At 39.3% G+C, this 24459-nt stretch overlaps 2 protein-coding genes across 2 annotated transcripts in view; one reads left to right on the top strand and one right to left on the bottom strand.

Annotated features, from left to right (window-relative positions):
* Positions 1-24459, bottom strand: part of LOC146785406 (uncharacterized) — a 2064968-nt gene that overhangs the window by 1697464 nt on the left and 343045 nt on the right. The gene's annotated exons all lie outside the window — the stretch shown is intronic.
* LOC146785407 (uncharacterized) lies at positions 332-24173 on the top strand. Its single transcript, XM_085635138.1, has 3 exons — positions 332-441; positions 5286-8412; positions 24135-24173. Exons 2-3 carry the CDS (start codon positions 5329-5331, stop codon positions 24171-24173), a joined length of 3123 nt encoding a protein of 1040 aa, XP_085491264.1. The 5' UTR covers positions 332-441; positions 5286-5328.

The following is a 24459-nucleotide window of genomic DNA, read 5'->3' as shown; positions in this document are numbered from 1 at the left end:
GTACAAAAAAATGTGTAACCAAAGAACAGTACTATGGATTTGCAGTTAGGTTTGAAAAGTCAAGCACTCTTGCTCTGTGGAATTGAAACATTGTGTGTCGAACTTCTGACCTAACTGCACACAGCAGTGTTCCATGAGCTGTTGCTATGGTAGCAGGCAGAAGTCAAGTTGGGGGAAGGGTACTAGGCAGAAGTCAAGTTGGGGGCAGGGTACTTTTGGAAAAGGGTTGGTTTTCAACCAATAGAAATGTGTCATTACATTTGAAAAAAAGGGGGAAGCACTGAGATTTGAAACTTACATGTATATGTGTGGAAAAATAGAGGGAAAGTTTGCCATTATCTGGTTCTGCTGAGAGGAGAGAGGTGTACAGAACAGAGATCCTGGCTCTGATAATCTGCTGTTTGAGTGACACATTTCTTTCACAACTAACTAATTTTAAAGGTGAGTTTACAGTTTGAGAGGGGATGTATGTGGTAACTTAAGAAATGAATAATAGAAATGGGAATTGTTTTTGTTGTAGTTACACATGGTGGATTCATAATGTGTCAGTCTGTAAAAGAGATTTTCACTTGGCCCGAAAAAAAAAGAGCAGTAAGTGTGCTTTCAAATTGGCAAAGAAATTTCGTTTTGGCACTAATGTGAAAACATGACTGTGTGTGCATAGAAGAATTATAGGCAGAAATGTATTGCGTCTTGCTCTGGTGATTTCACAGTTGCAGTAGATGGAAAAGAGGAGCGAATTTTTGGGGGAAGAAGCAGAGGTTTAGCACACACCCATGTGCTTGCCATGTATAGTCATGCACAGTAATTAGAAGCGAGTGGGGTTTTCAGGTTTAAGTCTGTAATGCAAATACATTCAGCATCACTAAGGCTGGTTGCCCCTGCTGGAGTGTAGGCAGTCACAGAGAATACACACGGTGGTGGTCTGAAAAAAAAACTGCTTGGACATGTGCATTTAAATAAATTAAAAAAAAAGGTTTCAGAATGTGTCAGTCTGTAAAAGTGATTTCAAATTGAAAAAAGAGATATACACTTGCCCCCGAAAAAAAAAGAGCAGTAAGTGTGCTTTCAAATTGGCAAAGAAATTTCGTTTTGGCACTAATGTGAAAACATGACTCTGTGTGCATAGAAGAATTATAGGCAGAAATGTATTGCGTCTTGCTCTGGTGATTTCACAGTTGCAGTAGATGGAAAAGAGGAGCGAATTTTTGGGGGATGAAGCAGAGGTTTAGCACACACCCATGTGCTTGCCATGTATAGTCATGCACAGTAATTAGAAGCGAGTGGGGTTTTCAGGTTTAAGTCTGTAATGCAAAAACATTCAGCATCACTAAGGCTGGTTGCCCCTGCTGGAGTGTAGGCAGTCACAGAGAATACACACGGTGGTGGTCTGAAAAAAAAACAGCTTGGACATGTGCATTTAAATAAATTTAAAAAAAAAGGTTTCAGAATGTGTCAGTCTGTAAAAGTGATTTCAAAGTGTAAAAAGAGATTTTCACTTGGCCCGAAAAAAAAAGAGCAGTAAGTGTGCTTTCAAATTGGCAAAGAAATTTCGTTTTGGCACTAATGTGAAAACATGACTCTGTGTGCATAGAAGAATTATAGGCAGAAATGTATTGCGTCTTGCTCTGGTGATTTCACAGTTGCAGTAGATGGAAAAGAGGAGCGAATTTTTGGGGGAAGAAGCAGAGGTTTAGCACACACCCATGTGCTTGCCATGTATAGTCATGCACAGTAATTAGAAGCGAGTGGGGTTTTCAGGTTTAAGTCTGTAATGCAAATACATTCAGCATCACTAAGGCTGGTTGCCCCTGCTGGAGTGTAGGCAGTCACAGAGAATACACACGGTGGTGGTCTGAAAAAAAAACAGCTTGGACATGTGCATTTAAATAAATTTAAAAAAAAGGTTTCAGAATGTGTCAGTCTGTAAAAGTGATTTCAAAGTGTAAAAAGAGATTTTCACTTGGCCCGAAAAAAAAAGAGCAGTAAGTGTGCTTTCAAATTGGCAAAGAAATTTCGTTTTGGCACTAATGTGAAAACATGACTCTGTGTGCATAGAAGAATTATAGGCAGAAATGTATTGCGTCTTGCTCTGGTGATTTCACAGTTGCAGTAGATGGAAAAGAGGAGCGAATTTTTGGGGGAAGAAGCAGAGGTTTAGCACACACCCATGTGCTTGCCATGTATAGTCATGCACAGTAATTAGAAGCGAGTGGGGTTTTCAGGTTTAAGTCTGTAATGCAAAAACATTCAGCATCACTAAGGCTGGTTGCCCCTGCTGGAGTGTAGGCAGTCACAGAGAATACACACGGTGGTGGTCTGAAAAAAAAACAGCTTGGACATGTGCATTTAAATAAATTTAAAAAAAAAGGTTTCAGAATGTGTCAGTCTGTAAAAGTGATTTCAAAGTGTAAAAAGAGATTTTCACTTGGCCCGAAAAAAAAAGAGCAGTAAGTGTGCTTTCAAATTGGCAAAGAAATTTCGTTTTGGCACTAATGTGAAAACATGACTCTGTGTGCATAGAAGAATTATAGGCAGAAATGTATTGCGTCTTGCTCTGGTGATTTCACAGTTGCAGTAGATGGAAAAGAGGAGCGAATTTTTGGGGGAAGAAGCAGAGGTTTAGCACACACCCATGTGCTTGCCATGTATAGTCATGCACAGTAATTAGAAGCGAGTGGGGTTTTCAGGTTTAAGTCTGTAATGCAAATACATTCAGCATCACTAAGGCTGGTTGCCCCTGCTGGAGTGTAGGCAGTCACAGAGAATACACACGGTGGTGGTCTGAAAAAAAAACAGCTTGGACATGTGCATTTAAATAAATTTAAAAAAAAGGTTTCAGAATGTGTCAGTCTGTAAAAGTGATTTCAAAGTGTAAAAAGAGATTTTCACTTGGCCCGAAAAAAAAAGAGCAGTAAGTGTGCTTTCAAATTGGCAAAGAAATTTCGTTTTGGCACTAATGTGAAAACATGACTCTGTGTGCATAGAAGAATTATAGGCAGAAATGTATTGCGTCTTGCTCTGGTGATTTCACAGTTGCAGTAGATGGAAAAGAGGAGCGAATTTTTGGGGGAAGAAGCAGAGGTTTAGCACACACCCATGTGCTTGCCATGTATAGTCATGCACAGTAATTAGAAGCGAGTGGGGTTTTCAGGTTTAAGTCTGTAATGCAAATACATTCAGCATCACTAAGGCTGGTTGCCCCTGCTGGAGTGTAGGCAGTCACAGAGAATACACACGGTGGTGGTCTGAAAAAAAAACAGCTTGGACATGTGCATTTAAATAAATTTAAAAAAAAAGGTTTCAGAATGTGTCAGTCTGTAAAAGTGATTTCAAAGTGTAAAAAGAGATTTTCACTTGGCCCGAAAAAAAAAAGAGCAGTAAGTGTGCTTTCAAATTGGCAAAGAAATTTCGTTTTGGCACTAATGTGAAAACATGACTCTGTGTGCATAGAAGAATTATAGGCAGAAATGTATTGCGTCTTGCTCTGGTGATTTCACAGTTGCAGTAGATGGAAAAGAGGAGCGAATTTTTGGGGGAAGAAGCAGAGGTTTAGCACACACCCATGTGCTTGCCATGTATAGTCATGCACAGTAATTAGAAGCGAGTGGGGTTTTCAGGTTTAAGTCTGTAATGCAAATACATTCAGCATCACTAAGGCTGTTTGCCCCTGCTGGAGTGTAGGCAGTCACAGAGAATACACACGGTGGTGGTCTGAAAAAAAAACTGCTTGGACATGTGCATTTAAATAAATTTAAAAAAAAGGTTTCAGAATGTGTCAGTCTGTAAAAGTGATTTCAAATTGAAAAAAGAGATATACACTTGCCCCCGAAAAAAAAAGAGCAGTAAGTGTGCTTTCAAATTGGCAAAGAAATTTCGTTTTGGCACTAATGTGAAAACATGACTCTGTGTGCATAGAAGAATTATAGGCAGAAATGTATTGCGTCTTGCTCTGGTGATTTCACAGTTGCAGTAGATGGAAAAGAGGAGCGAATTTTTGGGGGAAGAAGCAGAGGTTTAGCACACACCCATGTGCTTGCCATGTATAGTCATGCACAGTAATTAGAAGCGAGTGGGGTTTTCAGGTTTAAGTCTGTAATGCAAATACATTCAGCATCACTAAGGCTGGTTGCCCCTGCTGGAGTGTAGGCAGTCACAGAGAATGCACACGGTGGTGGTCTGAAAAAAAAACTGCTTGGACATGTGCATTTAAATAAATTAAAAAAAAAGGTTTCAGAATGTGTCAGTCTGTAAAAGTGATTTCAAATTGAAAAAAGAGATATACACTTGCCCCCGAAAAAAAAAGAGCAGTAAGTGTGCTTTCAAATTGGCAAAGAAATTTCGTTTTGGCACTAATGTGAAAACATGACTCTGTGTGCATAGAAGAATTATAGGCAGAAATGTATTGCGTCTTGCTCTGGTGATTTCACAGTTGCAGTAGATGGAAAAGAGGAGCGAATTTTTGGGGGAAGAAGCAGAGGTTTAGCACACACCCATGTGCTTGCCATGTATAGTCATGCACAGTAATTAGAAGCGAGTGGGGTTTTCAGGTTTAAGTCTGTAATGCAAATACATTCAGCATCACTAAGGCTGGTTGCCCCTGCTGGAGTGTAGGCAGTCACAGAGAATACACACGGTGGTGGTCTGAAAAAAAAACAGCTTGGACATGTGCATTTAAATAAATTTAAAAAAAAAGGTTTCAGAATGTGTCAGTCTGTAAAAGTGATTTCAAAGTGTAAAAAGAGATTTTCACTTGGCCCGAAAAAAAAAGAGCAGTAAGTGTGCTTTCAAATTGGCAAAGAAATTTCGTTTTGGCACTAATGTGAAAACATGACTCTGTGTGCATAGAAGAATTATAGGCAGAAATGTATTGCGTCTTGCTCTGGTGATTTCACAGTTGCAGTAGATGGAAAAGAGGAGCGAATTTTTGGGGGAAGAAGCAGAGGTTTAGCACACACCCATGTGCTTGCCATGTATAGTCATGCACAGTAATTAGAAGCGAGTGGGGTTTTCAGGTTTAAGTCTGTAATGCAAATACATTCAGCATCACTAAGGCTGGTTGCCCCTGCTGGAGTGTAGGCAGTCACAGAGAATACACACGGTGGTGGTCTGAAAAAAAAACAGCTTGGTTTCATAATGTGACAGTTTGTTATACAGATTTTCACTTGCCCAAAAAAAAAGAGGAGTTTGTGTGCATTCAAATTGGCAAAGAAATTTCGTTTTGTGACTATTGTGAAAAGAAATGTAGTAATATATTTAAATACAATAAAGAATTTTTTTTTTAGTTTTTTTGCAGGTATTGCTGAAGAACAGTGAACAAAATTTAAGATGCCTACAAAATCTCGAGTTCAAAAAACGCTAAAAAAAAAACTATATTTGAGGACAACTGGAGGACCAAAGTTAGTAGAAGATGCTGATGTTGGGAAAAAGAAAAAATCTTCTGGTAAGCAAAAAAGACAATTCCTAAACAAAATATTGAAAACAAACAAAAATGTACAAAATGTCTGTTCTCGGAAAAATGTAACAAAACCTACAGAACAGCAAAAAATTGAGGATTTAGTTAATGCAAATATACCTTCTGCAATTGAAAAGTTTAACATAAACAGAAAAACAGCATTTAAAGAGATACGTAGAAAAATGTTTCAGAGAAGAGTTATGTCCAATTTGATAAAGGATATAAAGAAATATAAGCAAAAGGCTAAATATTATAAGAGAAAAAAAGAAATTGAAGCCATTGCAGCAAAGGCATTAGAATTAAAAAGGAAACTATTCATATTAATTTTGAATAGGATGCGTACATTAGATAAAATGGTTAATGTACTGAAATCACAAAGCAAAAGCAAAAGAGTAGTGAACAGAACAAATTTTTGTAAAGTGTTTTTAGGAAAGTGGATGCATAGCTCAAGTAGTGAACCTTTTTTTAATGAAGAGAGCTATTTTCAAAGTAATAGTTTGCTGCATGCAGTTGACACCAGAGGTCGTTCATACGAAGTAAAAAATGGTTGCATAATGGAGAAGGAGATAATGGTTCCAAGAGATGAGGTACAAGTGATGGCAGATGAGGCAATGGGGAGACGTCCTAAAGCCCCAGTGTACACTTGGAATTGTAGTAGTATTTGCACTGTGCGTCAGGAATCTATTGACAGATTTCGAGAGTTTCTAAGAGAATATAGTAAAAAAAGTGTAAAACAAAAGATTAAGGTGCTTCAAAGTCTGGATCCATGCAGAGTGAGAGAGAATACTGGTTTGCAGGGTCATTCTCTTGCTTGTCTATCTAGAAAAGTGTGCAATAGTGTTTTCCATCATTTTAGGATGCTGGCTGTTCATCATACTGAAATGAGAAAGTTTGTGAGACGGTTGTATTTTGCCAAAAGTCCAGCAATAAAGTTAAATGAATTGAATAGGGCTCTGTTCCGAGGAACGGTATCAGATGTAGAGAAGGTTGTTGATGAAATTCAGTTTTGTTACTTTGGTCCTGAACAAAACAGTGCAGAGAAGGACACAGTAAATGAGGCAGAAGTGGAAGAGAATGTAGAACCTTGTGTAAGTAAGACATTTAATGATCACATAACAAAATTTGCAATAGTCTCTAATGAAAGACCAAATGTTACTTGTATTTGTTGCCGCAGAACTCATTATAGAAAACAAACTAGGAATGTTGATCTCTACAGAAAGAGTGAAAATGAAGATAATTATAAGTGGATGGATTTTGCAACATATATATTTCTTGAAAATTGTTTTGAATTGGGTGAAGATCAGCGTATTTGTAAATACTGCTACAACAAGTTAGAGGAAAATAGAATGCCGACCAGAGCTGTACATAATAATTTAGAATTGGATGCTATTCCTGCTGAACTTTCTGAATTAAATACATATGAGTCTATACTCATTCAATGTGTTCATCCGTTCCAGACCATAGTACGTATGGAGCCCAAAACTGGTAAATTACCTCCTTCAGATTTACTGAGAGGTTTAAAAGGTAGAGTGGTGTATTTGCCCTTGGATTTGAAAAAAAATATGGAAACTATTGATGCGGATACTTTGGAAACTGAACCATTAATTATTCTGGTTAATGGTGTACCTACAAAGAATAAGAAGATTTGGCAGGAGCTGGTAGATGTGCGGAAAGTACAAAGAGCAAATTTGTATTTGAAAAAAAATAACAAATGGTATGAATCAATTTATATAGTAGAAGAAGAAGAAGAAGAAGATTTACAAGGAGATACAGAAACACCAAGTGGACAAATTGAAAAAGTGGACAAGTCAAAGGAAGAAGAAATTTATGAACATTTTAGCATACATCCTCTCCATTCGAAAGAAGTTATGGGAGACAATATTGATCTCTTTCAGATGAAGAAAGCAAAAGGAAATCCCGTGAGTGTATGGGAGGAGAGCTTGGAAGCTCGATGTTTTCCCCAGCTGTTTCCTAAAGGAAAAGGAGGACGATACGATGAACGTCCGGAACAGATTCCAGCTTCTGAGTATCGGACTACAAGACTATATGCTGAAGATCCCAGATTTCGACAAAGTATCCCTTATTTGTTCCATCTTTTATTTGAAAGCGACTTGTCTGCACTGTCTTATGCAGTAAATCACATTTTAAAAAGTGGAGTACATTTACAAAATGTGTCTGCTAAGGATTTTATGGAGAAAGTGCAGCACCGAGATGATCATTTGGAAACACAACTGATCAATCTGATGGCTTGTCAGCGTGGGACAAATGAATATTGGTACCGACGCCATGGTGAACTAAAATGCATGTTACGCAATTTAGGAACACCAACATGGTTCCTTACCCTAAGCTGCGCCGAGTACGCTTGGGATGATTTACTGGATTTTCTACGAGAGGCCAATTCAAACATTGAAAACATCGAATACAAGACAGCAGGAGAACTGTGCTCATTGGATCCGGTTAATGTTTGCAGATATTTCAATCATAGATTTGAGGCTATGATGTCCTTCATCTGCAATAAAAAAAATCCACCCCTTGGAGAAGTAGTGGATTTCTTTTGGAGAAAAGAGTACCAGGCAAGAGGTGCTCCTCATATTCATATGCTGCTGTGGATCAAGGATGCCCCAAAGTTTGGAACAGATACTGATGAAGCAGTGTTATCTTACATTGAAGAATATGCAACATGTGCTATACCTAAAAGCACAGAAGAGTACAAGTTAAAGGAGCAAGTTCTACGTTTCCAAAGTCATCGGTGTGGAAAATACTGTCGACGGAAATACAAGAGCAAAGAAAAATACTACACTAAATGTCGATTTGGATTTCCTAGACCTGTTCTTACAAATGGAAGAGTCAACAGTTTTATGTCAGCTGTGAGACATACTATCACAAGAAAATCACCTAAGAATACCTACAACCTTAAAAGAAAAGAAGAATCAAAAAATATAAATGACTACAACCCAGTCATTTTATCCATGTGGAACGCTAACATGGATATACAGTATGTTGCTGACAATTCCATTGCTGTTGCTCGATGTAACGTCTTACATTACGAAATCAGAAAAAACAGAATTGAAGGAAATGTGGGAAGAGATTTCTCACGAGAAGACTGTCAGTAAGAAGCTGTACAGTTTCAGTTTGAAGATGTTATCGCATCGAGAAATTGGATCCTACGAATGTTCAGATAGATTATCTTCTGCAAGTCTCTACTCGAAGTCAAGAAGAATAATTTGGGCAAGTTTAGGCCTTGCAGCAATGAGAAATCGGGTACTGAAATCTGTTGGAGAAATTGAATATTTGGCACAGTTCGAACCTGAAAGTACAGATATATTGAAAACAAACATGTTGGACACATATTATCCCAAGAGAAGTCATCATCTGGAGAACATGTGTCTCTATGAAGTGCTGCAGAACTACATTTATTCACGGAAAGCTGCAGAAGACATCAATAATGGAAAATATAAAGTCGTTGGTGAAGAAGGATGTTTGGTGAAGCAAACCAAAGGAAGTTTGATAAATCACCGGAAGCTGAGTTGCGACACTACCGACAAGAAAGAATTTTACTACTTGGCTCTTTTACAGTTGTTTAAACCATGGCGTTCAGAGGATGAACTACTGGGAGAATTCCAGAGCTATGAAGATTCTTTTAATGCTTGCAAAGACAGCATACAATGCAGTACATTCTCAACTTATCTGCAAATGTTAAATGAAGAAATTGAACAGGAAACTACAATTGCAGCAGAAATTGCTAGAGACAGTTCTCAGGACAGCCAAAGTTCAGGAACATACAGTCAAGATCCCCTAGGACAACCAATCGTTGAAAATGAAGCATCAATAGCCATGAATGAAGTGGAAACGGCTATGAATCAAGCTCAAGAAGAATTTATAGACTTAGAAAATTTGGAAAGACAACTGAATCAAGAGCAGCAACAAATTTATGAAGAGATCAAAAACAAAATTGATCACGGATTTCTACATGAAAAAAAAGAGTGCTCATGCACATCATTTCATCCAATCAGGATGTATGTAAGCGGACAAGCTGGCACTGGAAAAAGTTTCCTAATTAAAGTCATCAGAAGCTACCTAAAGCAAAAAACAGATTCTACTTTGTCTTGTGTGGTTACTGCTCCAACTGGGTTAGCAGCATATAACATAAAAGGAATCACCTTACATCGTTTGCTAATGTTACCAGTGGAGCATGAGAACAAAATACAATTCAACAAGCTAACTGGAGAAGCATGCTTGGAAGTTTCAAGAGTATTGAAGAAGATGCAAGTTCTCATTATTGATGAGGTGAGCATGGTATCAAACTTAATGCTTGCCTTTGTGCATTTAAGAATGCAGCAAATTTTGAAGACAGACTATGACGTGTTATTTGGTGGAAAACACGTCATAGTTTTTGGGGATCTTTTGCAACTTACTCCGGTTAAAGGACAACCAGTGTTTAATACTGTGACACATGAAGACACGAAGAAGTCATTGGGAAGCATCGGTAATACAAATATTTGGTCCTTCTTTGAGTACAAGGAACTTACAACTAATATGAGGCAAGCAAACGATGAAGAATATGGAAGTATTCTGAAAGATATCAGGATTGGACTACTCACAGAAGCTGGCAAAAAAGCATTACAGACTCGGCTGCTACATAATTTATTTCCAAAGGAAGAAATAGTTGCAGAGAAGATATACAAGAACATTGCAGAAAACAAAAGTGTCATCTGCTTAATGCCAACTCTACGTGAATGCTCAATATTCAATGAGGAGCTTTTGAAATTGGAAAAGGAAGAGATCAGGAAATTGGAAGCAGTGGACAAAATTGAGGATGGAAGAATTACTGTCACAGTAACAGGCAAACTGAAAAATAAATTGGACTCACTAGAGAAGAACATCTCCAAAACAGCAGGATTAGAAAAAAATCTATATGTTTGCATGAACTGTAGAGTGTTTTTAAGGAGAAATTTGGATGTTGAAAAAGGCTTAGTAAATGGAGCGATGGGAAGAGTTGTGGGTTTTATTAATTATCAGAAAAAAGATGGAATTGAATGGTTAAAAATAAAATTTGATCAGATAGAGGAAGTTAAAGACATTTGTCGTTGTTCAGTTCGTTTCATGCTTGTGAAAGACTTATATGTACGTAGGAAGCAGTTTCCGTTTTCTCTAGCATATGCTGTAACTATTCACAAGTCTCAAGGATTGACTGTAGATTGTGCATTTGTGAACATTGGATCTAGTGTGTTCAAAGAAGGTATGGCATATGTTGCTTTGTCACGAGTCAAAACATTATCAGGTTTATTCATGATAGACTTCGATGACTCAAAAGTTAGTGCTGATACAAACTGTGTAAAGGAGTATAATAGATTAAGAAGAAGCTATGCTCCTCATTTAGGTCAGTATCCTGTGTTGGAGAAACGTGTAGTTTCTCGTAAAAGGAGAAATGAGAATATCTGTAATGAAGATGTAGAGAAGAGGAAAAAAAAGAGGAGTGATGTAATTGCAAGCAAAAAGAATAAGGAAAATGAAGAACAGGTTGTAGGATGTCATTTTGAAAATAGCTCTGGTGTCAACTGCTACGCAAATGTAGTGCTGAATGTTGCTTTTTATCTGGAAAGTTTGCAAGAGCAGATAATAATAAATCAGGGAAAAAGATTCTGTTCAGAGCTCAGTCTCCTTTTTCAAAAGCTGAGTAAAGATAAAACTCAAATAGAAAGTGCTACTGATATTAGAAAACTTTTAGATGTATGTTCAGGACGAACACAGTTTTCTCAAAATGAACAGCAAGATGCTCACGAATTTTTGATGTATTTTCTTCAGGTAGTGGAAGAAGAAGGAGTTCCCATTGACATTTTTTTTGGTCTCTCTTATAAATGGGAACATAGTTGTGATAATTGTTATAATATAAGTGGTTCTATTGTTGATAATGAAAGGTTTATTTATTTGACATTGCCAGAGAGTAAAACAGTCACTTTTGCAAACTTAGTTAAAGATGCTAATCATAGCATGAAATGTGGTGAGTGTAATTCTGACATGTTATCAACATTAATTTTAAGGGAATACGGACAGTATGTAATTTTAATGATGCAACGATGTAGAGCTGATGGATCAAAATTGGATACTTTAATAAAGAAGTTTACAGGACAGCAATTATCAATTTCAGGAAAAACTTTTGTAACTGTTGCAATAATTTTCCATGATGGACCTACTGTTACTTCTGGACATTACACAGTTTATCTAAAATGTGAAAAAGGATGGACACTGTGTAATGATTCCCAATTGATTTTCAAACAACGTTTGCCTTTTGATTTAGCAAATTCCTATCTAATCTTCCTGAAACCTAAATTTTAGAGAGACTTGGCAAGATCTGGACAAAATAATTTTACCATTTTACAGGATTACCATTGCAATTTTGTAGAAAAAAGATTTTTAAAATTATCATTTGGCCTAAAGGAAAGATAACCAATTGTAATGTGGACTTTTTAAATTTTTAATGCAATTTTGAAAAACCAATAATTTAGAGATTATCGGTAACTTCTGCACATTTTAAATTTTGGAATGTTATTGGACTGCCACTGGAAATTTTTTCAAAAATAATTTCAAAAATTACTATTTGGCCATGTGGAAAAGTAAGCAATTCTATTGTGGACTAAATAAATTATTCGAAAAATTTTCGTGAACCAAAATGTTACAGAGAATCGGTGAGATCTGGACAGATTAAACTTTAGAATTTTAATGGTTTTCCCTTGGAAATTTATTCCAGGGAAAGAATAAAAAATACTATTTGGCCTAAAGGAAATAAAATCAGATGTATTTTGGAGTTATTTGAGATATATTATTGTGAATGTACTTCTGAAACAAAAATATCAGACGGTATTTTAAAGAAAAAAGTATTGTTTTTAGATGACATTTTTTAAGAATAATATGCATTTCTGTAATGATAAGTTTAAGTGAGAAGAGATTCTGGGCTTTTTTAATACAATCTTTGAGATTGTTATTTTTTTTTGCCCGCTGTAAAATGATGAATGCAATTGCTTTCACAATTTATAGTGAAATGCAATATATTCTGAAAACAGCAAAAATAAGGCAAAAATATTTTTTGGAAAAAAATGTAAATATGTGTACTGTATTATAAAATGTTTTAAAAATATTAATACTTTTTTCTTTTTTTTCAGATCGATATAGAAAATTTTCGTAAACTACAACCATTTTAAAAACTATTTTTTAAAAAAACAAATGAATAAATATTTTTTTCAGTGAGTATGGTAAGTCAATAGTAATAATTGTAGTCTTTCAAGGACCTTGTAATGTGAAAAATGATTTTTAGTGTTTTTTTTAAAAAATAAAAAAAAAGGTACGCTTACCGTACGCGTACGGTAAAAAAAAAAAAAGTTTTTTAAAAAAAATGTAAAAAAAAGATGAAAGATAAGGTTGGCTCTTAAAAGAACCGTTGTGTTCATGCAGGGACAGAGGAAAGGAACCATGGGAAAATCATTCAAAGCTACAAATGTGCTGATCTATTTTGTTATTCACTAGGGAAACACTGGTCTCCCTATAACAAATTAGAGCTTTACAAAATGTGCAATGAATATCAACCTTCCGAAATCGAGGGTTCATTTCCAGAGGGCCAGCAAAAGGAGATTCTCCCCCCACAGATGAAGGGCTCACCTGAGCTGCAGAAGAAGGAGTAAGCTCTGCAGGTGATGGTCCAGGCTGAGCTGCTGTGGATGTACTGGCTCGTCTTTCTGAAGAGTTACCTCCAAAAAGTTGAGCATGTGTCCTTTTGTGTACATCCTTGAGGTGCCTCATCATGGTGTGATTCCCAAAGGAATACTTCCTGTCAGGATTACCTCTAGAAAGTACACGCTTACACAGCTTGCAAGTAACTAAGGGTGCATTCACCTTTTGCTGGCCTTCTGGAAAAGTAAAATAATCCCAAACATAAGAAGGTTTTACTTTCCTCGCTCTCTGCCTCAAGACAGTGCTGCTGGTGCTAGCCTCACTCTCAGAAGAGCTCTGCTGTTCTGCCATCGTATCCCAAAGACAAACCAGCTCCTTCTCCCAAGGGATCACAAGCAGAAATGAGGGGAATGGGTGTGGTGTAGGAGAGTTCTAGAACTGAAAGTAGTTTCAACCAATCAAAAGTTGTGTTTCAAGATCACATGACCTACCGTACGCTTACGGTACGCTTACGGTGCGCTTACGGCAAAAAGTACGCGTGCGCGTAAAAAAGACACGCGCTTGCGCACATGCGCATAACAGTCATTTCCCGGCACTTCCGCGTAACGTGCGCGTGTTGCGTAAGCGCGCACGCGTCCCACGCGCAGTACGCGCGGCTACGCAAAGTGCGTAACTATACGCAAGCAGCGTAGATAGATTACGGACGTTGCGTAAACCGTACGCTTACCGTGAGCTTACGGTACGCGTACTATAAAAAAAAAAAAAAAAAAAAAAAAAATCTGGAAATAAATTTTACATGTTTATTTTAAAAAATATATATAAAAAAAATATTTAAGGATTTTAAAAATTAAAGCATAGTCTTTATAAAAGATAAGAAAATTAAAATAAAAATATGTTTGAAAAAAATGAAGAATATAAAAAAAAAATAGCATTTAAAAAACCTTGCAAATTCACTGAAAAAACCATGGGTTTCACACACGTTATAGTTAGGAATTAGCATTTAAAAAACCTTGCAAATTCACTGAAAAAACCATGGGTTTCACACACGTTATAGTTAGGAATTAGCATTTAAAAAACCTTAGAAATTCACTGAAAAAACCATAGGTTTCACACACGTTATAGTTAGGAATTAGCATTTAAAAAACCTTAGAAATTTAGTGAAAAAACCATAGGTTTCACACATGTTATAGTTAGCTGGACATTTTACTCGTAAAAAACCAATGAAATTGCCCCGTTATAGTTAGTTCAGCTAACTATAACTCGCGCGCCCGCAATGCACTGCTGATGACGTCACATATTACATCACTCATGACATGGTCAGTGACATCACTCATGACATCACTGATGACATCTCAAATGACATCACTGATGACATCACTGATGACATCATCCAGTGAATGTGTGTTATTCTGAAAATTAAATATGTTTTATATATGTATATCTCATGGTCGATGGAAGAATAAATGGGTATATAAGTGTCTAAATGGATGATTTGTTTTTGAAAAATTGATTGTGTAACTGACTGATTAAGTGTATCATAGTGAATACATGGCTTAGTGAGTAATGTTTAAATATGTAAATATCTGTATCAGTCTCTCACTTTGTGTATAAGTGGCTGCATGGGTTGGTGAGTAGCTACATGGGTGCCTATTTAGGTTATTAGTTGTTTTTTTGAGTATCAGTCTGAGTGTCTGCATGATTCGGTGGGGGGTATTACGTAGTGCATCGGTGCATGAATGAGTGACTCACTGTTTGTATGTGTTGAACACAGCATGTGTGCAGGACTGTATGGGTGGATGAGTGTGTGTATGGGTGTGTTAGTGAGTGAATGACTGTCTCAATAGTGTCTTCAGGAGTAACTACATACGTTTTAAACTAGTATATGTGACTATTGGTGTATATATGTGAGTATATGTGAAAGTGAGAGATTGAAAGAGTTCCTGTATGAATAAGTATGTGTTTCTATAAGTGATTGTTTAAAAGACTAAGTATGTGTAAGTTTCCGTAGAAGTAAGTGTGGTGGTGTGTGTATAACTGTATATGCAAGTAAATGTATGTTTGATTCTTTATTAGCATGAGTGACTATGTGTGTGAGTAACTCTATGGATGAGTGGCATTGTGTAACAGGATGTATAGATGTATGAGTACATATGATGAGTGAGTACATGTATGAGTGACTGTATAGGACTGTTGGTGAATGAGTGGATGTGTATGTGGATCTTAGAATTACTGAAGAGGTTGTTGTAACTGGTATTGGTATGTCCATTGTTTTGAAATTTTTAGTCTCTATTTTTGAATGTGTGTATCAAAGCTTATATTAAGGTGAGAGGAGGTCTGCCACTCTATCACAAGGATGATGTCATCAGTGAGGTCATCAGTGATGTCATTTGAGATGTCATCAGTGATGTCATGAGTGATGTCACTGACCATGTCATGAGTGATGTAATATGTGACGTCATCAGCAGTGCATTGCGGGCGCGCGAGTTATAGTTAGCTGAACTAACTATAACGGGGCAATTTCATTGGTTTTTTACGAGTAAAATGTCCAGCTAACTATAACATGTGTGAAACCTATGGTTTTTTCACTAAATTTCTAAGGTTTTTTAAATGCTAATTCCTAACTATAACGTGTGTGAAACCTATGGTTTTTTCAGTGAATTTCTAAGGTTTTTTAAATGCTAATTCCTAACTATAACGTGTGTGAAACCCATGGTTTTTTCAGTGAATATATATATATATATATATATATATATATATAAATATATATAAATAAAGACAAAGTCCTGAACTCCCCAATGAAACAAAGGGAGCTGAAGGCAGGTAAGGACCTCTCCACCATGCACAATGCTGACGTCCAAAAAGTAAAGACAGCAAACGATTCCAAGATTTCAATTCTGACGTTTAATTCATTTGTCAGACAAGTGTCCGCCTCAGACGCGTTTCGATCGCCTCCGCGATCTTGATCACCTCAAATATATATATATATATATATATGCTTCAAAAATAAAGCCCCACTCCGACTTCTGTGCAAACACAAGACTTTATTCGTCTGAAGCAGCATATATATAACTCAAGTCCTGACCGGTTTCGGCGTCACCACGCCTTGCTCACAGGTGAGTTGAATATTTACCATGTGGTCACGAGGCCATAGGATCAACTACAGCCCCCAGCATGCATCATCGTTGCTTTGTAATCACGAGGCATTGCTTAGTATTCATGTTTTGCCCAAATAGCGTTTTATGAACAATGTCCCAACAACGTACCAAATTGTAATGTGCACGCATTCCTTCTCACAGCAAGTGCACTTTTATGCAGTTATAGTTAGGACCGTGTTTCCATAGGAAATCCGCAACATTCTATTTGGAATAACTTTGGCGCCGGTTGACGAATCCTCGCGAAATTTTCAAAATAGGTGGGACGCTCCTACCCTGAAAGTCTCGGGGGGATTCGTCAAGCGGGGGCTGAGAAAAAAGGGGGGTCCCAAAACGCGTTTTCCCCATGCAATTTTCCATAGGGACCTTTAGTCCAAGGTACAGCCCGAACGGCTGAACAGAATTACTTGAAATTTGGCAGAGAGGTAGTCCTCAGCTCAGGGAAGTGCCTTTTGCAGGTCTGGTGTCAATCTGTTAAGTAGTTCCTGAGAAAATCAAAAGTAAAATCATGTATATATGTGGGCGGAGCCTAACCACACATCTCATCCTGAGATCTGATTGGCTGTCAGCACTTCATCCGAGAAGTGTTGGCAGCCATCTTGGGACCAATATACATGATAGCACCTCATTAAAAGGCATTGCAGTTAATAGAAGGTTTTAAGACTTTAGTTACATTATAAATCATTTGTTGATGGTACCATACTCATTTTAGGAATTGTGGTATGTTATAAGGTGATTTCACCATGTGAAAAAGCCTTCTGCTGGGATATCATGGTTGAGAGAAAAATATTTTCTCATGCTTTTCCCACAGAGGTTTGGAAGGTGATCTATAAGCTAAACTGAGAGCTTATTTTCTGTAAATTCACATTATCTTTCTCAGTCATGTGAGAATGAAGTCTGACATTCTTAGTAAAACATGTACATCCAACAAGGGCAGAGACTGTCAGTTGATTCCTTTGTGTTCTACTGCAGCTTCCCAGAGTGTTCCAAAGAACAACTAGAGCGCTAACAGTCCTACTTATGAAAAACGTATGGCACACCTGAAGCCATCTTGCTTGGATTAAAGTGGTAACTCTTAAAACATTTAATTTAAGAAGGAACAAAATGAGGAGGTTCATTTTTTCATAACAAGTATGATTAGTGCTGCAGAAAGAAAAACTAGGGCACATTTTGACTTCTGAAATCCTCTTTTATTTCATTAAAAAATTCTGACATGCAGACTGAAACATGCACTTTCAATACCAGCAGCAGTTTTCCCTGGTGAGCAGTAGCTTTACTACAGTGATCTAATGAGCAAAAAGAGTGCTAACATTCTGAATTTATGGCAAATGTGTGACACATCTGAATGCCTTCTTGATGGAATCAAAGTAAAAAACTGAAAGTATTTCCTACTGAGGAGACTGCAGTAAATGAGGAAATTAGGAAACTTCATAACAAATAAGTCTCCCAAGATGGCCACCGGAGACAAAAGAGCTCAAATGTAGCCCAAAATCACCCAGATATAGCCCAAATATAGCCCAATGACAGAAGTGTGCAAAACACTTATTATTTTGTGTTTTTGCAGTGTTATATAGTGCAGACTTGTCAGGTATTGGAGTGCTTTACATGAGCATTGGTTACATCACACAAGAACACAAATTCATTTTGGTTGTAGACATGGGGAGACTAAGTGATTTGACCAGAATCACAGAATGTCGAGCTGAAGCAGAAACTCCAACCTGGTTCCCCAGTTGCAAAGTCTGCAGTTCTGGAAGTAACACCACATCCTCTCCCCTAAGTGCAACATTTAATCAAGTGGTCAACTGGATAAAAAAACATAAAGATAACAAATAATTTAAAAGTGCTTTGTCGCTATTTGAAAACTCAGAAAATATGTCCTTATTTTAGCCTTTCAGAGCACTAACCATAATTTTGATGCCAATAAGACCCTCTCATATATGTAATTTCTAAAGGAAATGCTCTAGGTATTACAGTTTTGATTACATCAAGATGACGTCAGGCGTTCCACACTTTTGTAATAAATATAGAATGTTAGCAATCTAGTTGTTCATTAGGCTACTGTTGAGAGGCAGAGGCCAGGGGCACGGACTCTGAAAATTGAAGGCAGGTAGGAGGGTGCAAAGGCAACAATTTAACCACACTGAGCAGGCAGGAAGGGCCGTGGCAGCACAACAGACTATGGAGGGCAGTGGAAAGGGGGGCAGGGGCAACAAACCAACAATACAGGACTTGCAAGAGAGGCTGTGGCAATGTAATAGACCATTGTGGGCAGAAGGAAGAGGCAATGGTAGTACAACCACACATGCCAACAGACCCGATTCAGCCAGGAAACGTCCAATGTTTTTAAGCTCAAATTGGCTTTATTTGATCTGTCTCCTGTCTACAATCTCCTCTTTTTCAATGTAACTCAAAGGGGAAAATCAATACCCCAGTTTTTTTTCAAAATCTCCCTCTTACCAAGTTCAAAATGTTCGCAAGTATGGTACATTGGATCATGGAAGGAAATGGGCTAGGGACATGGACTTGGATAACAGAGGACAGGAGGGACATGGAGAGGTGCACCAAACTGACCCTGCAGGGCAGGCATCAGGGTTTGCAGCAGCACAATACACCACACAGGGCATGCGGGACGGGAGTGCAGCACAACAATCCATAGAAAGCAAGAGGGAGGGGACAGGACCATGCACATGGACAACAGAGAACAGAGGGGCAAGAGGCAATGGTAGCTAGCTGACCATAATGGACAGACAGGAGAGAAAGCTGCAGCATAACAGACCATAAAGGGCAGGAGGGAAGGATCAGGGGCATTACAATGGAACAGACAAGCCAGGAGGGAGGGAGTAGGGGTCTGCACATGTAAACAGAGGGCTGGGGGCAAGGGGGCAGGGCAGGAGCAGCAAGATAGCCATGGAGGTCAGGCAGGATGGGCACTAGAAGCAAGACACACCATGAAGAGCAACAGTGAGACTGTGATGGCATACACACAGACCATGGAGGGAAGGTGGGAGGGGGTCAGGGGCAGCTAACTGACCACACAGGGAAGGTGGGAGGGGCCATGGCAGCACAGAAGACCATGCATGGCAAGTGGGAGGGTTAGTGGCAGCACAATGGCTATGATGGGCAAGAAGGAGGGTGCAGGGGCATGCACAAAGGACGATGGAGGATAGAAGGGAGGGTCAGGACCTGTGCACAGACAAGAAAGTTCAGGGGAAGGGGCCTCACAACAGACCGCACGGGGCAGGCAGGAGGAGCAGTTGCAGCACAACAGACCAGGGAGGGCAGAAGGGTGTGGCAGTACAATGGACCATGTAGGACAGGAGGAAGAGGATAGGGGCATGGCATGTGGACAGGCAGGGTGGAGGTGGCAGGGACAGGTTACAGTCATCTGACAATGCTAGGCAGGTGGGAGGGGAGTGGCAGCTCAACAGAACACTCAGAGTAGATAGGAGTGGCAGGTCCATGGAACATGGTGGGCAAAAAGGATGGAGCAGGGGCATGCACAAAGACATCGGAGGGCAGGGGGAAGGAGAATAGGGGCAGCAAGCTAAGCACAGAGTTTAAGCAGGAGGTCAATGATGGGGCATAGAATTGGGCAATGGAGGGCAGGAGGAGGGGACTGTTACATCATACTAAATTGAGGGCATTGGCAGCACATCAGACCATGCATGGCAGGAGGGAGGAGGCTAGTCCATGGATTCACACAACAGAGGATAGGGAGGAGGGGGATGGGGCAGCAAGCTAACTGTTCAGAGAAGGCGGGTATTAGGAACTTTATTGTTTTTAAAACGTGTGTCTGTGCGAACTACTTAAAATATGAACAAGTATGCAGCATAATCTCACTTTTATTCAGGAAGAAGAGGACGTTTGTGACTGTGACTCCGGGCTCACTTGGCAGCAACACCCCCTGACCCTCCACCCCCTATCGCAAAATGTAATGCCCGTGAAAAGGGTAGGTGAACACAGTGTTATATAGAACATAGTCCTGAGAGCACGATTGAAAATGAAAACTAGATATAGTGTATGGTATAAACTATGCACCAAAAAGTGTGATATAAGATGAACCGGGCGTGAAATATAATATGCAATACATTGTGCGCAATGACAGATTCATTGGAGAGCGCGAGATAGCACAAACACTAGCGCGTGCTATGCGATGTGCGCCTTGGAGTGTAATATGCACAGGGCAGTGTTGTGTAACCTAACTAGTCTCTAAAGTTGTAATATAAAATATGTGCTGGGGAGTGTAACGTTGCATATGCACTGTGACAAAGATATGGATCCCAGATTGTAATATGTATGGCATAGCACTGTGCGTTATAACATAGGCATCGAGGAAGGCACGTTAGATGAGGCAATATAACCCGTGCGAAGACAAGTGTGGCATGACATATTCACGGGGTGGTGTTACAGTGCACATGGGCTAGAGAGTGTCATAGCATATGCACTAGCTGGTGGAATACAACACAGAGGTGTGTGGCACTCGGCAGGCAATGGTGGGTGTAACACAGCATTGGGCTCTGCCAGGAGCGCGCTGTGACTCTCAAGTGATGTTCGTCCCCTTTCCAAAGAGTAAAATAAAAAGTATTACACATCCGGCAGTGGATGTGTGTTTTATTAACCGTGAGGGGGGTTTCTTACATAGTTTTTGTCGAATTTTTGTCGAATCCCCTTTGAATGGCTTGGTGTGCATGTGTATTAAATGTGCCCGTCAAGAGCTACCCATGTTTGTATAAATAAACGACAAGGGTGTCTACCGGGATTAGGCACGGTAGGGCATCAGACATGTCAGAGCTTCACTAGTGGTGTAAATACATTCCACATGGATTCATTGTATGCAGAGTCGCCTTTTAATGAATATCACTCAAATCGTCATGGTGATAGGTACGTACGGTTTGTCCAGCATGTCCTAGGTGTGTCTATAAATATATATTTTTTTTAAAATAATAAAAAACAGTGGCCGGCCCTGGGGATTGGGGTCAAAAAAATATAATTAGGAGACAGGCCCTGGGGGATGGGGTCATCAGGGCCAATAAATTAGAATAAGAAGGGGAACCACACAGCCCCCCTTCTTAAAAAATTAAAATAAATAAAACACTGGCATCGTGCCGGAGGCCACGTCCCCTCCTTGCAGCACTCTGCAAACGCGCCCCCTGCCGAGTTGTAAGTGGAGGAATTAATTCCTCTTCAATACTGAGGGTCCCTGAGGGCCAACTAGCCCAACAGGCATCTCCAGTATGCGCCAGGGAGCTGCGCTGCAGACAGATGTTCTGACGCCAAGCCCCTTTTTACACCTCTCTGCAACGCAGCTCTGTGGCGCTTACTGGAGGTACCTAGTGGTCTAGTTTGACCCTAGGGACCCTTAGGATTCAAGGGGACTTAATCTCTCAACTTGGAACAGCCACAGGGCGCGTTTACACAGTGGTGAAGGGAGGGTACGGGGCCTGAGGTGACGTGTGCAAACACGCACTATGGCACGTTTTAAATTGGGGATATAATTTCCCTTCAATACTGAGGGCCCCTGGGGGCTAACTAGCCCACCAAGTGCTTCCAGTAAGCGCCACTGAGCTGCATTGCAGAGAGGTGGTCCAGGCGGTGCTACTTTTTACACCTCTCTGCAACGCAGCTCTGTGGCACTTACTGGAGGTACCTAGTGGGCTAGTTGGACCCTAGGGACCCTCAGGATTCAAATGAACTTAATCTCCCAACTAAAAACGGACACAGGGCGTGTTTACACAGTGGTGAAGGGAGGGGACGGGGCCTGAGTTAACGTGTGCAAAAACGCCCTGTGGCCTGTTTTAAGAGGTAGTTTTAATCCCCATGCCCTATTATATACTAGGGGCTTACAGAGGAGGTCATGCTAATCACAGGGGGACCCCAACGCATAATGTTCCCTAGTGTATGTAGGTGTTTTCACTGTATTCTAAGTGTCTTTTAACATAGCACTGGCTCTAGGACTGGTTAGTCAGACTCAGTTACCACCAGTATCCGTCTGAAAAAGTTGAGGGTACAGGATGATTTTGCAACAAGGCTTCTTTCTGCTCTTCTTTTTGTTCTTTCTGCACGTTATCCTTCTTCCTGCACTTATCTTCGTATTTGAGGACTTCGGTTGCTTCTTTCTGCACTTCTTTTGTTTCTTTCTGTGCATTTTTTCTTCTTTCTTCACATGTCCTATCTCTGTAGGCATAGTTAGGAATTAGCATTTAAAAAACCTCAGAAATTCACTGAAAAAACCATAGGTTTCAGGGGTGTTATAGTTAGCTGGACTTTTCACTTGTACAAAACCATTGAAATTCCCCCGTTATAGTTAGTTCAGCTAACTATAACTCGCGCGCCCGCAATGCACTGCTGATGACGTCACATATTACATCACACATGACATGGTCAGTGACATCACTCATGACATCACTGATGACATCTCAAATGACATCACTGATGACATCATCCAGTGAATGTGTGTTTTTCTGAAAATTAAATATGTTTTATATATGTATATCTCAAGGTCGATGGAAGAATAAATGGGTATAAAAGTGTCTAAATGGATGATTTGTTTTTTTTCAGTTTCGTTATAAAACCCTCCCCAAAAAGCAGTTCTGTATGACGTGGTGTAACAATGTTTTTAATGACAGACTTTGTCCCGTGTGTAATGCCAGTTCAGGAACTATCGTGCATCGGCTATTTTTTGGTCCCTACTACAAATCATTAAGGAAAAATGGATAATCTCACTGTGTAAACTAGTCTGTCCAGGCCATTACCTTGAGGTGTTAAAAACCTTGTTGACCGATACTCGCAGAGTAGTGGTCTTTGGCCTGTCTAGATACTAGCATGCACTTTGGATTAGGCGCATTAAATGCACTTTATGAAGCACCAATATTTTGCCCTTGTGATCTTAAACATATTTTTATGGTATTAATGTTATTCAAGACTACATTTTTTACATATTGTATTTTATTAACAATCTGCTGTGTACTTTTATGATCTTTTATGGTCGAAATAAAGTTGATGATTGTCAGCAAAGGGAGCATAAGGATTTTGTTTTCTCAATTGTCGAGCAAGTACTCGATCCACTCTCTTGAAAGTGATATCTTTCACATTGCGTCTTTTGTCAGCATGCATCTTCACATTTTGCTTGCAACCAGCATCTGTTGTACGAGGTCTTCCTCAGTCTTTGATCTTCTGTTGGCCCATTGAGGCAACCTGGCCATCATGGCTCTGGTGAACATCAGGGTTTCATGGCTTTCCCCAGTAGTGGAATGAGGTGTTGATCGTTAAGCTCGAAGGGTAGTATTCAGAACGACTTTAAGGTCAAGTCTCTCTAATGCAGCACGCTGAACAGCTTTCTTGAGAGTACTCATGAAATGTTTGACAAGACCATTGGCCTGAGGCCACAGAGGAGTGATTTTCTAATACTTCACACAGAAGACTGATTTTCTGATGCTTTACATTGAGAAGGTTAAGAAAGGATTGGTGAGTAATATTGTCTTTCAATTTTAGCATGTCACTATCATGGCTTGTGGCAGTGACAATCTGTTCCACTGACATGGCAGCTGGCATGCTCGATTTAACAATGAAGTTTATGTAGGCTTCAACTATCTTAGATGGATTACCAGGGCTTGGTAACAGTACTCTTGAGAAATAGTCAGCAGGATTTTGATCTTTCCCTGTACGATGTAGAATCATATAGTTGTATACTTTTAATCTCAAACCCAAACTTTCAATAAAAAGAAGGATCTTGGCTTTTGGATTCCAAAATATTGTCAACAAAGTCTGATGATCAGTCACTACTGTGAAAGGCTTTCCACATAAAAAAAAAACATGTGGAAGTATACCATAAGCCCACGTCACTGCCAATTTCTCTTTTTCAGGTTGTGAATAAGCACGTTCAGTTTGGTACAAGCTTTTAATGGCATAAGCAATGATAAGACATTGTGTGTTTGGATATCCATTGTGTTGTGCAAGTATTGCACCAAACTTAACAGAGCTGGCATCTACGACAACCTCTGTACGAAGCTTGGTATCGAAGTAGGCCATTTTAGTGGCGTTCTTAATGGCTTGTTTGGGTCCGTGGAAACTCTTAGATCACCGGGTACAGTCTCTAAACCAGGCAATAAGACAACAAGGAACAAAAAGGGAACTACACACGCACAGGGCCTGGCCCAAAACGAAACTGTCCGTGATAAAATCCTCCCA

Source organism: Triturus cristatus, chromosome 11 (genome assembly GCF_964204655.1).
Source record: "Triturus cristatus chromosome 11, aTriCri1.1, whole genome shotgun sequence".
Lineage (NCBI taxonomy): Eukaryota > Metazoa > Chordata > Amphibia > Caudata > Salamandridae > Triturus > Triturus cristatus.
Note: the sequence above shows the minus strand (reverse complement) of the source record. Positions and strands in the feature narration are given on the sequence as shown.